The 18221-nt window shown below is 40.5% G+C and overlaps 1 protein-coding gene across 3 annotated transcripts in view; it reads right to left on the bottom strand.

The window, feature by feature from the left end:
* The window catches only part of LRCH2 (leucine rich repeats and calponin homology domain containing 2), a 153120-nt gene that overhangs the window by 89025 nt on the left and 45874 nt on the right, over positions 1 to 18221 (bottom strand). For all 3 annotated transcript variants that reach the window (XM_089657979.1, XM_089657980.1, XM_089657981.1), the window contains exons 2-5: positions 10244 to 10388; positions 9971 to 10097; positions 9766 to 9871; positions 7211 to 7347 (exon numbers count right to left, since the gene is read on the bottom strand). In XM_089657979.1, the coding sequence (XP_089514105.1) occupies positions 7211 to 7347; positions 9766 to 9871; positions 9971 to 10097; positions 10244 to 10388 (515 nt within the window). The remainder of the gene's footprint in view (positions 1 to 7210; positions 7348 to 9765; positions 9872 to 9970; positions 10098 to 10243; positions 10389 to 18221) is intronic.

Genomic DNA, 18221 nt, shown 5'->3' with positions numbered 1-18221 from the left:
CCTTCACTTCTGGTTGCAAGCATTGGATCTGTCCAAGAATCAAATCAGTGCCCCGCCCTTCACAAAGAAATTGTGTCAGAGAAGCAGCTAGTTTGTGTAGGTGGAGGCCCACGTCAGTGAAGAGATATTTCGGGGTGATTACATGGTTTTCACATGGCATCAGCAAGCGGGAGAGCTGAACCAAAAGTTAATTTCTGACTCAATATCCACTGTAGTAGGGAAAAATAAAAGAAGCCTAGGAAAATAAGGGCTTGTGTACGTGAGCACTTATAAAACTGCCTTTGAAACACTTTTTGCGCTAATGAAAGGCCCCGGTAATATCAAAGAAATTAGAAATGAAAGGGTACAGTACTGGTTATGGTTTCAGGTTGTGGTGGATATTTATGAATGCAGCTTGCCCTATTTAAGGATGCACTATTTTTTTTTTATTTCAATGGACAAAAGAAAACCTCCAAGACCTCTTCCACACAGGGTGGACTCTGCTTGCTCAGCAGGGGACTTGTCTGCTGATCCCTACTGAGCAGGCAGGTGGCTGGTCCATGTCTACTCCGTTTAAGCACAGTGGACACAGACACAGCCCTCTCTGCTGTATGGGCGGTCAATTGTAAACAGGCCGCCTGTCCATTTACACCCAACTGCCATCCGATCCAAACCGCTAGATGGAAGGAGAACGAATCCCCATCCAACTGTTTTTAGCAGATCGGATTGGTTGTAGGAGGGTGTAAACGGACAAATGTTGCTGTTCCATAGAGGAGAATGGAGGGTCCAATTGGGTCCGCCTAAAAAAATTACATGAAGACCTGATTGGTCTGCTCATGTGAAACAGGCCTAATGTGCAAGATACAGGTTTGTCTTGTTTCACTAGAATACATGGGTTTGAGATTTCACAGAGTGATGCTTTCATATGTGACAACTTGTGACATCCCTGCACTGTTTCAAGCTGCTCGAGTTGACCGTCATACTAACAGAGTTCAGTGGTAACACTCTAATAACCAGTTCACAACTGTTGCAGAACAAGACCTACAGTCCATATTCAGAACAGGGAACCTGTTAAACCAAGTTTTGTTGTACGTTGCTTGCAAAACATTTTAATGTAGTGTTGCCTTGAACAGAATGAGAAATACTGCTTAGTCTTTTGGAAAAATGTTTTAAATTATGTAAGTTTATCCCACGTATTATCGAAGATTAAAACAGATAATTACTACCTCAGCACACATTACAATTCATTTAGATTTAATGCAAAACCAAATCATCCAATTTTCATACTTGGACCTCATGTCACTCACAGCATAATGTAATATAAAGCGAATATAAAAGCTAGCAGTCCATACAACCTGATTTTAACATGTAATGCTAGCTTTTATGTATACACCAAACTTGCCCCAAACACAATCATGTATTCTCCAATAGGGACACTGTAAACAGCTAATCACACGTGCGGCATGTATTTAGCCTATTCTATGAAGAGGGACATTTCCCTATAAGCTTTAAAAGCAACATGAAAGAAAATTAGGGAAAAAATATGACAAATTTAAAGCAACAATAACCCATAAGCATTTGGGTGACAATTTCATGTCAGAAATGTAGATGAGATCTGCCTTTCAGGAAACCACATAACAAACAATTAATGTGTTGCCAGGAAAACAAAGCCAAAGTCAATGATGCACTATGACCATTTAAACTGCGAGTAAATACTGCCTGTGAGTCATATCATATTTAATACAAGCACATTTCCCACATATCCAAGCAATACAATAGGGGACAATTCAAATTATGAGATACTTAAAAAAACAGCAAAATGGCATAAAATGAAGAGTAGCGCAAAAATACGAAGCACAAACAAGGCTTCAAATCCTAAGCAGCAGGCCCCTAAATCACTAATTTACAATGCCTCAGTGATCAAAGTTTATTGATACAAAGGCTCACATACAGTATTAAAAGTAGACTGTATTATATCATGATATCCATCGTATTGCAATTTCCCATACTGGCTAGCTGTTTCTGTGGGTGTCCCATAGCTGTCAGATTGTGGCCAAAAACAGCCAGGTCAGAACCCATGTGCTGCCAATAAACATAAAGAGGTGGGCACAAATATGTTTTCATTTACAAGGCAGCAAATAGTTTTTTGCCACAATTAACCACTTGCCATCCTGATGATTTACCCCCCTTACTGACCAGGCCTCTTTTTGCTATTTGGCGCTGCACTATTTCAACTGGTAATTGCGTGATCATGCAATACTGTACCCAAATAAAATCTACGTCCTTTTTTCACACAAATAGAGCTTTTTTTCGGTGGTATTTGATTACCTGTGCATTTTTTATTTTTCGCATTATAAACAAAAAAACAATATTTTTTACTTTCGGCTATAAAAAAATATATAGTAGACTCAATGTTAGCCATAAATATAGGCCAAAATTTATTCTGCTCCATGTTTTTGGTAAAATAAAAATCCCAATAAGTATATATTGATTGCTTTGTGTGAAAGTTATAATGTCTACAAACTATGGTATAGATCAGGGGTGGGCAAACTTTTTGACTTGAGGGCCGCAATGGGTTCATATATTGGACCCGGGGGCCGGACCAAGAGTAGATGAATGATGTGTATGTGTCATCCATAGTAAGTATAGTAATATTCCCCCATAGTAACTCATCCCCCATATAGTAATTAATCCCCCATAGTAATTCATCCCCCATATAGTAATTCATCCCCCATAGTAATTCATCCCCCATATAGTAATTCATCCCCCATAGTAATTCATCCCCCATAGTAATTCATCCCCCATAGTAATTCATCCCTCATATAGTAATTCATCCCCCATATAGTAATTCATCCCTCATATAGTAATTCATCCCTCATATAGTAATTCATCCCCCATATAGTAATTCATCCCCCATATAGTAATTCATCCCCCATATAGTAATTCATCCCCCATATAATTAATTCATCCCCCCTATAGTAATTCATCCCCCCTATAGTAATTCACCCTCCTATAGTGATTCATCCCCCCTATAGTAATTCACCCCCCTATAGTAATTCATCCCCCATATAGTAATTCATCCCCCATATAGTAATTCATCCCCCATATAGTAATTCATCCCCCATATAGTAATTCATCCCCCCTATAGTAATTCATCCCCCCTATAGTAATTCATCCCCCCTATAGTAATTCATCCCCCATAGTAATTCATCCCCCATAGTAATTCATCCCCCATAGTAATTCATCCCCCATATAGTAATTCATCCCCCATAGTAATTCATCCCCCATAGCAATTCATCCCCCATATAGTAATTCATCCCCCACATAGTAATTCATCCCCCATATAGTAATTCATCCCCCATATTAAGTCCCCAAGTCCCCCCTGTGTCAATTCACTTACCTTTGCTCCGCGCGTTCCTCTCGTCGTGTTCCCGCGCCCGTTCCGGTGTAGCATGAAAATCTGTCTCCTATGAGGATCTGTCCCCCTCGACGTATCTGCGCATGTGCCAGTTTCAGGCATTAGCAGCCGATCGGCGATCTCCTGCACATGCGCAGATACGTCGAGGGGGACAGATCCTCATAGGAGACAGATTTTCATGCTACACGGCGGACTGTGAGAGGAGCCTAGCGGGAGCCTAGCTCCGCGGGCCGGATTAAAAGGTCCGCCGGGCCGTAGTTTGCCCATTGCTGGTATAGATACTGCAATTTACGCCATTTTTGCTACACAGCGCTGCGTTAGTTTAACTGCCAATTGCACTGTCATGTAGTACTGAAATTGAATGCAAGGCAGCCAAAAAAATTAGTGAGGGAGTCGTCAACACAGATGTTTTGTGGGGAGTATAGACATCTGCAAATTTTTGGTTAAGGTGATTTATGAGGGGCTGAATTTTGTGGAGTTTGTCATCCTCAGGGTGACCCTTAATTTGACCGTGTGTTGTCGTTGAAAACTTTAAATTTGGAAACTGTAATGGGTTTCCATGCAAATGGTCTGGCAAGGTTTGAATTTGGGTTGGCGGGGATAAACTGCTGTGCATATAAATTGCTATGATCCACAATCAATACATACAGATCTTCCACGAAAAACACCTCCAAAAAATCAAGGGGGAGTAGTTAAATTTACTATTTCCACCTGATTTCTGGATTGTACAGTGAATGGGGGAAGTACGGGAGCTGCAGAATTTGTGGGCTGTCAATCGGAATTTGCAAGCACATCCAGAAGGATACTATGGGCTCCTGTGGGCAAATTCTTGGTGGTTGCGGGACAAAACTTGTGCTCACCACCGCACCAGCTTGTACTGCACTTATGGGACTCGCAACGTCACCAAGTGATACTGCAGGCCTGGTATGTGAAAGACCAGGATGTACTAGGCCGCTGGTACTCGTCAGTTCACCAAAAGGTAGAGCGGCACTAGTACTGGCACTCTGCTGCATATGAGAGTCATCAAAATGTACCGTCAAGTGCTAGCATAGATCAGGCCTGATTCTGCAAACACTGCGGTTTTGTGTGCAATGTATCATGTGACGGTGATCTACTGACACTGCACTTGCAGGAGGAGAAGGGGGGGGGGTGTTAAGCGCAGGGGCTAAATACAGGTGCTGGCAAATGCCAGAGCTGATTCTGCTAATGCTGCATTTTTGGGACACTATACTAATGTGAATACTGGTATTGTGCTGATCTGATCAAAGATATTGATCCGTTCAGACACTTCCCAAGCAATGGAGGTCTATTGTGTATGTGAGCGTGGTCCTGGCAATCAAGGGGTTAAGCGTGATTACTGGTGTACTGACCGGCAATCTGATGCTATCTGGGAAGGGTGCGAAAACCGCAGGAGTGCGAATCACGTATATATACACACGATTTTGCGCACCCGTGCCACCCTGTAGCAGTTTTTCTACTATACGACGGTGCGGAAGCAGTTAAATGTGCAGTAAACAAATTTTAAAAAAAAGAATCAAATTTCGTCATAAATTTATGCCAAAATGTATTCCGTGACATGTTTGCTAAAAAAAATCCCAATATGTGTAAATTAATTGGTTTACGTGAAAGTTATAGCATTTACAAATGGCGGTATAGATACTGGTATTTTAGGGGGGGGGGGGGGGAGCGTTACGAAAAAGGGCGGCCATCAGCGACTTATAGCGGGACTGTGGCAGACATTCTGACACTGGGAGGGAACTGACTTGGTGTCACTGACATCCCCTGTGACAACAATACAGTGATCAGAGCTTAAAAAAAAAAAAAAAAAAAAAAAACCAAAACACTGATATTGTACAAATAGCACTGGGCAGGAAGGGGTTAACACGAAGAGCAATCAAAGGGTTAACTGTGTGCTGGGTGTGTGTGTGTGTGTGTCCGAGCTGAAAGGGAGGAGGGATGTTAGTAAACATAGCAACTCTCCTCCCCATTGGTGATTGTCGGCAATGACTGGGCGCCGGCGGGTAAACGCCGGCCGTGACTCGGTGATTGACGGCCGCAAATGGCGGTGCGAGTATTTCTGCTATAGGGCGTTTGGGAAGCGGTTAAGGAAGTGCAGGCAAGCATGCTTTTTAGTTGTACATGATGATCTTCATTTATAAAAGGAAATCCTACAAAGAACAATATCAGTTGTATGTCTCCAGGTAACTTGGGAGCATTAAAGCGGTAGTAAACCGCAAAAAAAAGAAAAATCAAATCAAAATCTTCTCTCTGCAAGTTAAGAACATAATGTGCTAGTATACATTGCATACTAGCACCACATGAAAGACTTACCTGAAAATGAAGCCCTCCAGTAGAGCACTGTCACAGCTGCCCGAGGCTTCCATCTTTACCCGATCTTCCTTCCGAGTTTCCAGGCTGCTGCCATCTGACTGGCCAAGCTGCAGTAACGTCACTCCCGCGCATGAGCACAGAAGTCTCAGGCCACGGCACGACTCTCACAATGGACGGAATGCTATCTATTGAAAGCACAGTGCGCATGACATTACCGGCGCTGCTAAAGTAAATATCCCCTAAACAGTGCATGTTTAGGAAACATTTACAGTACCTACAGGTAAACTTTATTAAAGGCTTACCTGTAGGAAAACATGAAAAAATTATTTTACTACCTCTTTAACCACTAGCCTACAGGGCACTTATACCCCCTTCCTGCCCAGGCCAATTTCCAGCGCTGTCACACTTTGAATGACAATTGCGTGGTCATGCAACACTGTACCCATATGAAATTTTTATCATTTTTTTGAGACAGATAGAGCTTTCTTTTGGTAGTATTTAATCACCTCTGGGATTTTTATTTTTTCTTAAACAAACCAAAAACCACTGAAAAAAGTTTGAAAAAAAAAAAAAGTTTTTTCTTAGTTTTTGTTACACAATTTTGTAAATAAGTGATTTTTCTCCTTCACTGATGTGCGCTAATGAGGCTGCAGTGATGGGCACTGATAGGTGGTACTGATGGGCACTGATGAGGAGGCACTGATGGGCATTGACAGGCATCACTGATGGGCACTGATACATGACACTCATATATGGCACTGATTGGCACTGTTAGGCAGCACTGACTGGCACTGATAAGCGGCACTGATAGGCAGCACTGATGCACACTGATAGGCGACACTGACTGGCACTGATAGGTGGCACTGATGGATGACATTGAAAGACAGCTCAGATGGGCACTGACTGCTGGCACTGATGGGCACTGACAGGTGGCACTTCTGGGGCCACACTGATCATCAGGGCACACTGATCATCAGTGCCCTGATGATCAGTATACATGTCCCCTCCACGGAAAGCCGATTACTCTCCTCGCGACAGCTTGAGAGGAGAGAAATGCCGATAACCGGCATTTCCGTGTTTACATGTGATCAGCTGTGATTGGACATAGCTGATCACATGACCGAGCCGACATCTTCGTTTTTTCCTTGATCCGCTGTGTCCGAGGGACACAGCGCACCGGCGATCGCCGTGCTGCGCGCTCCCTGAGCTGCGCATGTGTGGTGAGAATGGAAGGACATCATATGACGTCCTATCAGAACGAGAGAACCACCTTGCGCCCGTCATTGTACAATATGGCGGGCGGAAGGTGGTTAAAGGAAAGGTCAGTTATTAGTTTAAAGCCGAACATCTTGTTAAATTTAATTTAAATAAAAAACACACATACACATACCATACTTCACTTACAAAAAGAACATATTTTAAATTGATGGACTTTAAAACTGGTTATATTAAAGCAAAAGTTAATTAATGGTGTACACCCACCTGTGCTGGAGGGATCTGCATAGGATTATTGTCCAATATTAATACTTCAAGCTGACTCAGCTTCCTGTAACTAACAGGGATTTCTGTAATCTTATTACATGAAAAATCCAGCTTTACCAAAGGAAGTGAAGATAACTCTAAGGGAATACAAAAGAAGAGATGTAAATATTTTGTACAGTTAGTATCAAGCTGGTATAACATTTAGAAATGATAAATAAAATTTGAAAAATATATACAGGCCGATAAAAGAGAAAAAACTTAATCACTGGTTAAAAGATAAAAAGTCAGACAATGCTTAGTAATCACAGCTCCCCTGAGGAGAAGGATTTGCCATCTGACAGATGATCAGTTAATGCAGAACACTGATTAGCAAATCTAACTAGCTGCAGCAGACATGCACCAGTCTTCTCAAACATGGCACCAGCATTTTACTTAAAGTGGTTCTAAAGGCTCAAGGTCTTTTCAGAAGAAGCAGCTTCCTAGGGGAGCACTCACCAAAGAGGAGCCTGGAGCACCAGTGGGATACCCCAGAAAAGGAGGATAAGGCCTTTTTGTGCAAAACCACTGCACAGAGAAGATAAGTATGAACAGCACAAAGTCAACCTAGCTGTTTTTGCACATTGCAATTCTTAAGAACAAGCCTGCCTCCAAAACCCATTGGTACACGGTAGGCTCCCTAACAGGTGGCTCAGCAAGCTACTGCTTTATAGGTTAGCAGCTGGGGTAGGGTTACATTGTTCTCCCAGTTTCCAAAGTTAACATTTTCATAAAGCAATTGGGAAATGTGTCTGCATTATTTTGTTTAAGAAGCTAGCTGCTATTTATATAAACACTGAAAATGTAAAACAAATACAGAATATACACAAAAAGTTTGCTGTACATGCTAACGTTTAATGATCCATAGCATGGGGGTAGCTGCAGGGGTTGCAATTGCTCCTCTTCTGCTCTGTGTAACACCAAGGGAAGCAACTTCCTATGGGGGCACACATATGGGCTCATTCCCAAACCAGGTTGTGCGCTCCCTCCTCACAGGATTTGACTGACAGCAGAAAGTAGCTAATGTTCCCTGCTGCTGCCTCTGTCCTGTGAATTCAGAGAGAGGAGACAGCTGTTACAGACAGGCACAGTCCTGGATCGAGTGGGGATACAGGTAAGTACATCTGCTGGGACATTTTTTACTTTAATTCGTAGCCATTCAAACAAAAACAACACACACTTTATAATTTATTTTTATTCAAAGCAAACTCACCTATCCATCCACTTCTCCATGCTTTATTCTGATATCACTTTGAAAACGCCCCCTAGCATTTCTAGCTGTGGCCATCTTAAGTAAGGGCAGATAATTCATATAGCATTTACTTCCAGGAAACCATCTATCTTTAGCTCAGGCATGCATGCGGTGGGATGTGCTTAGCTAAAAAAAAACCCTCTTTCCCTGCTTTACATGAAAGAAAAAAAATGCCCACAAAGCGTTCTATGACATCATTTTGGGCAAGGATTTTTTTTCTTGCTGGAACTTCCAGAAAAAAAACATCTAAAATAAGGTAGGCTGCAGTTTATAAATATTTCTTTTAAGTTATGCTATATGAATGGGGACATGTAACACAAAAAAGTAGCCATTATCCCAGTTTGGAAATAAGCCAAGTATAATTCCCGGCTTTACCTAACTAGTCTTAAAAACGCTCCCTCTCCTCTCCTAACACCTACTCTGACTAACCTGTGTAAGAAATATCTGTATACTTACCTATTTTCAGCCCGCTACGATCACATAATCTCCCATGTGTCAGCCAGCGGTGGCTGAAGGGGAGAAAAGAGCGCTCCAGAATGGCTGGTTATGCCATGTCACCCATAGGCTTACTATGACCCATCTATTGTTGGCCCTCCCTCCTCTTCCCTGCAGTGGCTGCTGGCTGACACAGGGGAGCTGTTCACATGACCAGACCAGAGTGAGCTGAAAATAGGTAAGTATATACCTCTTTACGTAGGTTAGTCAGAATGGGTATTAGGAAGGATTGAGCGTTTTTAGGACTAACTAGGTAAAGCCAGGAATTCTATTTTAGGGTTAGTGATGTTTAAAGCCAAACAACAGGTCCTCATTAAAGGTGTGAGTGAACAGATTTTGAACCTCTCAGTTATACCTTAAAGTACATTCTTTTACTGCATCCCAATTCATTGGAGTTGACATAATCAGCATTTACACTACCTTTTGTTACCAGTAGGTTCTGCTTTTATCTCAACTCTTTTCCCTTTTTATTGCTTTATTCTGGGTGGTCATTGTACATTACACGTTCATTCACTTAACATGCACCATTTCCCATACTGTTCTTTCTCAGTTCAAGTTCCCTTGCTTTTACTTTTTCCTAATGCATTAATTTTATTCAGTATCCCTTGCTTGTAGCCCTAGATTATAGAATTTAGGGTTGTTTGAATGATGGTGTCTACAGTCTTTACATCAGAAAACAGACATTTCCATGCCCGCATGAACACTGTACACAGCATTTCCATTGGTGCAACTTGTGGACAAAGCACTTTTTCAAAGCTACAATAAAGCTTACCATCTGGCAAAACTTGCAGATTGTTTCTTCTCAAATTAAGTTCTCTGAGTGAATGGAGTTTTCCTACTTGTGAAGGAAGAACTTGTATTTCATTACAGCTGACATCCTAAGAAATGCAGGTAACCAAATCAAGATTAAAACACAAGAGCCATGAATTACAACATGAATAAAAAAGAAAAAAAAAAAAAGTGAAGAAATTGCTCACCAGCTCCATTAAATCTCTTAATTTCCCAACCTCCTCGGGAATAGAAACCAGTTTATTATTACTAACGACCAAAACTTTCAGTGGCAAGTCAAAAAGATATTTTGGCAATGTTGATAAAAGATTTCGACTGAAAAGAAGAAAAAAGTCATATGTTCAGAACACCGCAAAGTAGAGCGAATGAGTTTAAAAAAACAGAAACTAAAAAAAACACCGTAGCTGAAATACGAGAGCAACTGCAAATACTAAAAGCGTATGTGAGAATAGTCCACTTACCTGATATTTAAATATGTTAACATTTGAAGATGTTTGATGGTTTCTGGAATGCACTTGATGCAGTTGTGATATAAATTTAAGGTTTCGAGCGGTGCAAACAGGCAAACGTCATGTGGAATTTCTGTAAATCTGTTTTTAGAGAGGTCTAGAAAAAAATAATAATAAAGTGGGTTAAAATGTGTAATGTGGTACTGTGCACTGAAATACCCCCTTAAACACACATTAACACGATTCACAGGCCTGAAAAGGGCCTAACCCATCCTCCTGTGCCACAAGATACCCATATATATTTACTTGTCAGGTTGGGCAGTAAATCAGCATCTGAAATCTACAATTTATAAATCTGCTTATGAGTAGCCCCCCGCCCCCCCAAAAAAAGTTTTGGTCAAAGGAAAAAAAAATCTCTTGAAAATGGTAGTTTAAAGTGGTTCTAAAGGCTCAAGGTTTTTTACCTGTATGCATTATATGCGTGAAGGTAAAAAAAACCTGTGTGCAGCAGCCCCACTGCCCTCCCAACACTTACCTGAGCCCCATCGCGATCCAGCGATGTGTACTAGAGCTGAGGCTCTCCAAGGACTCTCCCTCTTCATTGGCTGAGACAGCAGGGGGCACCACTGGCTCTTGCTGCTGTCAATCTCAGCTAGTAAGCCAATGAGGAGAGAAAGGGTGTTTTGTGCATTAAAGAACACGCAGAACAGCACCTGGGGGGCAAGCCTGCTTGGGTGCCCTTATAGCAAACTGCCTTCTCTGGGGACACTTGGCAGGAGGGAGGAGCCAGAAGAGCTTGCGGGGGGGAACCACGATGAGGAAGATTGGGGCTGCTCTGTGCAAAATCACTGCACAGAGCAGGTATGTTATTTTAAAAAAAATGCCTTTAATACCACTTTAATCAATATAGAAATGTGGACTTGCAGTAGTATTGAGAAGATATGAGCCAGTTTCAGCTTCAAGTGACATATCTTGTTGACAGCCTGACCTCACATTACTGGAATACCCAGATTGTGTCCACATGGTTCTGGGTCTAGGAACAGGAAGAGCTGTTCCACAAAGACTGGATTATGGATAAAAAAAAGTGGGCCTGAGCAAAAGAGCAGTTGCAGAATGCCCACTTTAAGTGCTAATTTACAACCAACTTGTCTTGCACTGTTAGACTTGCTCTAAATCCACATTAAGGCTCCATTCACACCAATGCAGGTCTGACTGCGATTTGGCAAATTATAATTAGGGCAACCTATTCATTCCAGTGGGCTGCCCCACACATGAAAAAAAGGCTTCCCGCCTTCAAAAGGAACATGTGCTTTTTGTCCAATGCGAGAATGCACATAATTTTGCGCGCATTCCTGCATCACGCAAATGTGAACCTAGTCTAAGACAAGCCTCTGCCTTCTACCAGCGTGGCTTAGTGGATATCTATCCTCCTCCCAAGTTATTATTTGTGAGCACAAGAATCTAATTAAATATTGTTGCTGAGAGATTTTATTTTTTATTTTAGAATGTACACTATGCTATACATTCCATACGCCACACTGCTCAATATATTGTGCACTACATTATATTCAACCCAACCCTGTACTGTATATTCCTTTCTGCGAACCACTCTGCTCTGTACACAGTGATGCTCAATATAAACGCCACACAGCTCCATAATATACACTATACTGTTTACTGTATAATCCACAGCTATTTATTACATACTAGGCCAAAACTCCCTCATACTCAAGATACACATAATGCCATGATGTAAATGTGCTACTGATACAGGGAGAGCAAGTTTCATTAGAAGAAACAGTTCCTCTGAAATCAAACAATTATTAAAGTGGAACTAAAATGTTTGCTAAAAGTTCTGACAGGTAAGCTTCTTTTTAAAGATAAAAGGGGCAGTGTGGGGTTGATTTACTATAACTGGAGAGTACAAACCGTGGTGCAGTTCTTCCTTGAAACCAGCTTTTTGTCAAGGTAAAATTGTTTTTTTTTTAGTTTTGGATAGAGTGGAGAGGGATTAGAACCCCTGTAAGTTTTTTTTTTATTGCTGTCTGTCTCCGTCCCCATTAGGGAGATTCACCCTATTGGTCCTGTTTACCATTATCACTGAAAGTGAAAAAAAAAAATCCTAAATTTTGAATTGTCCCCAGAAAAGCAACACAGTGGAAATCTTCCAATGGGGACACTAGTTCTGGTGACCTGAGGGTCCCCAAAGTATTCCCTTAATTTGCAGGGACTTCCTCTCACTTCCTATTTGGCTACGGGACAGGAAGTGAAGAGAAATCTCCAAAGATGGCAAATAAAAATCTTACAGGGGTTATAACCCTCCCTTGCTCCATCCAAAATTTAAAATAAAAGAGTTTTGCCTATACTTCTACTTTAATTGAACAAGCTGAAGTAACAATCTGATTGGCTACAGCTGCACCAGAGTTTGCACTCTCCAATTTTAGTAAATCAACCTCTGTGTGTCTTATTTCCCAATGCTCCTACCTGCCTGTCTGCACTTTTTCTGTAAGTGTAAACAACACACAGCCTAAATACATACACTACTGTGCAAACATTTTAGGCAAGAATGAAAAAAATGCTGTAAATAAAGGATGCTTTCAGAAATAGAAGTGTTAATAGTTAATTTTCTTTCAGTTTTGTTAATTGATAGAAAAAATAAGCAGAAGAGAAATCCAAATCAAAATGTGTTACATAGTTAGTCTGGCTGAAAAACAACAAAAGTCCATCCAGTTCAACCCTTAAAAAAAATGAAAAAAAAAAAGTTATAATCCTATACCCACAGTTTAGCCAGAGGAAGGCAAAAAAAAACCCAGCAAAGCATGATCCAATTTGCTCCTGTAGGAGAAAAAATTCCTTTCTGATCCCCCGAGAGGCAATCAGATATTCCCTGGATCAACTTTACCCGTAAATGTTAGTATCCAGTTATATTCTGTGTATCCAAGAAAGAATCCAAGCCTTTTTTAAAGCGCTGAGCTGGCCAGAACCAACTCTTAAGGGAGTCTGTTCCACATTTTCACAGCTCTCACTGTGAAGAAACCTTTCCGTGTTTGGAGATTAAATTTCTTTTCCTCCAGATGTAAAGAGTGCCCCCTTGTCCTCTGTGATGACCTCAGGGTGAATAGCTCTATACCGAGTTCACTATATGAACCACTGATGTATTTATACATGTTGATCATATCCCCCCTTAATCTCCTCTTCTCAAGAGAGAATAAATTCAGTTCCTCAAATCTTTCCTCATAGCTGAGCTCCTCCATGCCTCTTATCAGTTTGGTTGCCCTTCTCTGTACTTTCTCCAGTTCCCCAATGTTCTTTTTGTGAATTGGTGCCCAAAACTGAACTGCATATTCCAGATGAGGTATTACTAATGATTGGTACAGGGATAATATGATATCTCTCTCTCTGGAGTCTATACCTCTTAATACAAGAGAGGATTTTGCTCACTTTAGAAACCGCAGCTTGGCATTGCATGTCATTATTAGGCTAGTGATCTACCAGAACTCCCAGATCCTTCTCCACCATTGATTCCCCCAGTTGTACCCCCCTAGTATGTATGATGCATGCATATTCTTAGCCCCCAAGTGCATAACTTTACATTTATCAACATTAAACCTCATTTGCCACATAATTGCCCAATTAAACAGTGCATTGAGGTCGGCTTGTAAGTTGGAGACATCCTGTAAGAACGTTATTCCACTGCACAGCTTGGTGTCATCTGCAAAGACTGAAATGGGATTTACAATCCCAAACCCTATATCCTTTATAAATATTATAAAAAGTAAGGGTCCTAACACTGAACCTTGGGGTACACCACTGACAACCCTAGACCATTCAGAGTATGAATCATTAACCACTACTCTCTGAATATGATCTTTTAGCCAGTTTTCTATCCATTTACATACTGATTTTTCCAAGCCTGTAGACTTTACCTTACACATTAGCAGTGTGTGGGGAACTGTGTCAAATGCTTTCGCAAAATCCAAGTATACCACCATTTGCCTTCAAAACAGCATCAGTTATTCTAGGTAAACTTGCATACAGTTTTAGAAGGAACTCGACAGGTAGGTTTATCCAAACATCTTGGAGAACTAACCACATATCTTCTGTTGATGTAGGCTGCTCTCAAATCCTTCTTTCTCTTCATGTAATTCCAGACAGACTCGATGATGTTGAGATCAGGGCTCTGTGGGAGCCAAACCATCACTTCCTGGACTCCTTGTTTTTCTTTACACTGAAGAAAGTTCCTAATGATATTGGCTGTATGTTTGGGGTCATTGTCCTGCTACAAAATAAATTTGGGGACAATCACATGCCTCCGTGATGGTATGGCATGATGGATAAGTATCTACCTGTATTTCTCAGCATTGAGGACACCATTGACCCTGGTCAAATCTCCAACTCCATTTGAGGAAATGGAGCCCCAAACTTGCAAGAAACCTCCACCATGCTTCTGTTTCCTGCACTCATTATTGTACTACTCTCCAGACTTTTGCCAAAAAAACTGCCTTCTGCTACTAATTTCAAATTTTTAACTCATCAGTCCAGAGCACCTGCTGCTTTTTATGTGCACCCCAGGACCTATGGTTTTCATTCACAGTTGAATTGCTTTGTTTCCATGTTGGGGGTATGGCTTTGTGGCTGCAATTGTTCCATGAAGACCACTTCTGGCCAGACTTCTTCAAACAGTAGATGGGTGTATCTAGGTTCCACTGGTTTCTGACAGTTCTGTGCTGATGGCACTGCTGGACATCTTCGGATGTTGAAGAGAAGTAAGCATGATGTGTCTTTCATCTGCTGTATTCATTTTCCTTGGCCAACCATTGCATCTACAGTCCTCAAAGCTGCCAGTTCTTTGTGTTTCTTCAAAAGAGCTAGAACAGCACATCTTGAAACCGCAGTCCAATTTAAAATCTTTGCCTGGGAGAGACCTTCCTGTTGCAATATAACTCCCTTGGGTCTTGTTGCTGTGCTCACTCTTGTCATGATATATGACTTGTAACATAAATCAGTCTTCCACAATCTCAGATTAGTAGCAGAGTTTGGCTGTTTTTCACCCAGTTTTAGGTTTCTACAAAGTTATTTTTGTTTTAGTTAATGGTTTTTCAACCTACTGTACATAAAAAATTGATGATCATTAGCACCTGCTTGTTATAACTGGATAATCATATACTTGACTTAACCCTACAAAATCCCTGATTATGAAAACTGCGCAAGTGTAAGAATGGATGTTGGTTTGAAGCCAAAAGGGTAGTCACACCAAATATTGATTTGATTTAGCTTTTTCTTCTATTCGCTCACTTTGCATTTTCTAAATTAATAAAAATAAACAAAATATATTTTTGAAAACATTCTTACTTTACAGCATTATTACTTAACACCTAAAACTTTTGCACAGTAATAATATATATATACATACATACACACACTGCAAAAGTTTTAGACAGGTGTTAAGTAATGCTATAAAGTAAGAATGTTTTAAAAAAATATATTTTATATACACATACACACAACCCAATTTCATTGGCAGTGACCCTTGTTTTACTAATAATGTGAGAATCAGTTCTCATTTATCTTTCCAACATCAAGAAGATACCGCCAAGACAACAGAGTTTATTTAGAGATTGTTAACAATAACCACCATAATCTATCATGACAGTGATGTCAGCACGAATGTGTGCAAGAATCATGCTATAACTTGAATAAAGAAAACAAACTACAGAAATTAAACTGCTGAAATAGGTAAAGAGAAGGACAAAAGCACATTAGAAACTTGCAATCAACCACAGAAAATCAGTCAAATTTTCTTCAACAGTCCAGACACTCTAGTCCCAAACACATTCCAAAGCAGTGCTTAATGATAATGACTAGCAGTATAGAAGCCATCTAAACAAAACCTGTATGCTACTTTATTAAAGTATGTATAGCCCCAAAACATTATTTATATTTGGTCAAAGCAGGAAGGGTTAAAACACCAGATCAGCTTATTTGTTTGCATTCTCTGTCCTGCTGGGAAGATTTCCCTTCACGTTTATGCAGGCCATAGACGGGTCGTTTATCGGCCGAATTTTCATCCGCACGAAAAATCGGCCAATAATCACACTGTTAGTGGGGCCAGCCCATCGGCCGTTTTTCACGGATCTCCTCATTTTTATCGGTCATGCTGTAAAATCCGCAAAAAACAGCCATTTTTCACGGACATGGGGGGCAGCATCTGCAACGGGGCCGACCGATTTTTCGTTTATCGGCCAAAAATTCAGCCGATAAAAGGCCCGTCTATGGCTTGCCTAAATCTTAACCCTGGCACACACAGTAAGGACAAACGCACTCTTTTTTTGAGCAGTGTTTGTTTAAAAACAAAAAGTGCTACTGCACATAAAATGTGTGCATTGTATTCCAACCTTTATCCTGTTTAAAATGGCATTAAAATTATGATTCTGGTACAAAGCACTGCAAAGTTATTTACAAATTAGATAATTTTTTTTAATCAATGTTGTGCTTTTAGAAATGGGAAAAGATATGTTAAATGTGTAAAAATATTAACAAAACAAGTTTAAATATTAATAGTTAATAAAACAGAAAGAAACTAAAAAATCAGCAGGAAAACAGATGAAGGGAGAAGGCATCTAAGGATGATGAAGGCTGATTAGAGTAAACTAATAAGGCGTTAAACAGAAGATTTTATTTAAAAAAAAAAACATTTTTTTTTTACTTGTCAAATTACTTTAAAAGAGAAGTATGCGGTCTTGGTTTATTTTTTTTAAATCATACTAACCTAGCTGGATGCAGCATCAGTCCGATGCTGCATCTGTCTCCCGCCAGCTGTGTGAGAACTCAGCGATCACATGATCACCAAGTTGTCACAGCCACTCTCTGCTTAACAAATCCCTCCCCACGCTCACTGAAGCGCTGGGCTATGGAGTGGGTGGGAGTGGCTGGCTCAGGCTCTCAGTGGCTCGCTGAGCCAGGTGTCACTCCAGACTCTGGGGTGGAGCTCCACTTTAAAGCCGGGTTCTTTCCCCAGCCTGGACCGGCTGAGTGACGTCAGCCCACAGTGGGCTTCAGCCCGCTGTCATTAGAGAACAGGTCGCAGGAGTGCAGAACGAACTGCAATCCTGTGATGCACAGACATACAGCCAAAAGAGCTTTGGCTGTACTTCTCATTTAACTTGCATAATCTGCAGATCCAAGTTCATACCTTTGACCTGCAGATGAATGAACAGAAGATAAAAATGTAACAATATGCTACATTGTATCTCTGTGTGCTGAGCAGTGTTGTTTATAAACACTGATTCAAACTGCTTTTTTTATAATGAGAGAAGTTATAATACTGGGAAGGGGATCCCAGTAGCAGAACTGGAGAGACTGGATGCGCTATACATGCCCTGTGTACAATGAGGACTTCTTTTTGGGAGTATGTAGCATGCCCAAATTCTCCAACTAGTTAATTTCAATGAGCTGCTCTACATGCCAGAAACATGCAGTCCCTAACCCTTTTTAAAAAAAATCATGCGACACCAAAATGAATGTTAAAAAATGTGATTCTTGTGAACTACTGTGGTGTATTTTATAAAGACTTGTCTTTATAAAGTGGATAAATAAAATTAAACAAATATATAATTTTACAAAAATATATAAATAAGTGAAATATGTGCAAAATTAATTAATTATACTTGTGTGTATAATTTAAATTAATAATTAAATAAGTGAGTGAGTCACCTACACCATACACATACTCTGGGGAGGGGCTCTGACGTCACGACGCTTAAAGGAAAATACACAGCAAGTATTTGGCATGTGGCAAACACATTGAGGATCCTGTATTATTGCACACAAAAGTAAGTTTATTATATATTTCATGTGAGTGCACTATATTTGCTTAATAAATACTTTTTTAAAGAAGATAAGGCACTATATTTTACTCTTTAATTACATGGCACTTATGCATATGGAGAGATAAATCAGTGAAGAGACCCCCTAGAGGGAAGATGGATAA

The sequence above is a fragment of the Staurois parvus genome, unplaced genomic scaffold (genome assembly GCF_062004578.1).
Source record: "Staurois parvus isolate SC_StPar_1 unplaced genomic scaffold, SC_StPar_1.0 ptg001045l, whole genome shotgun sequence".
Lineage (NCBI taxonomy): Eukaryota > Metazoa > Chordata > Amphibia > Anura > Ranidae > Staurois > Staurois parvus.
Note: the sequence above shows the minus strand (reverse complement) of the source record. Positions and strands in the feature narration are given on the sequence as shown.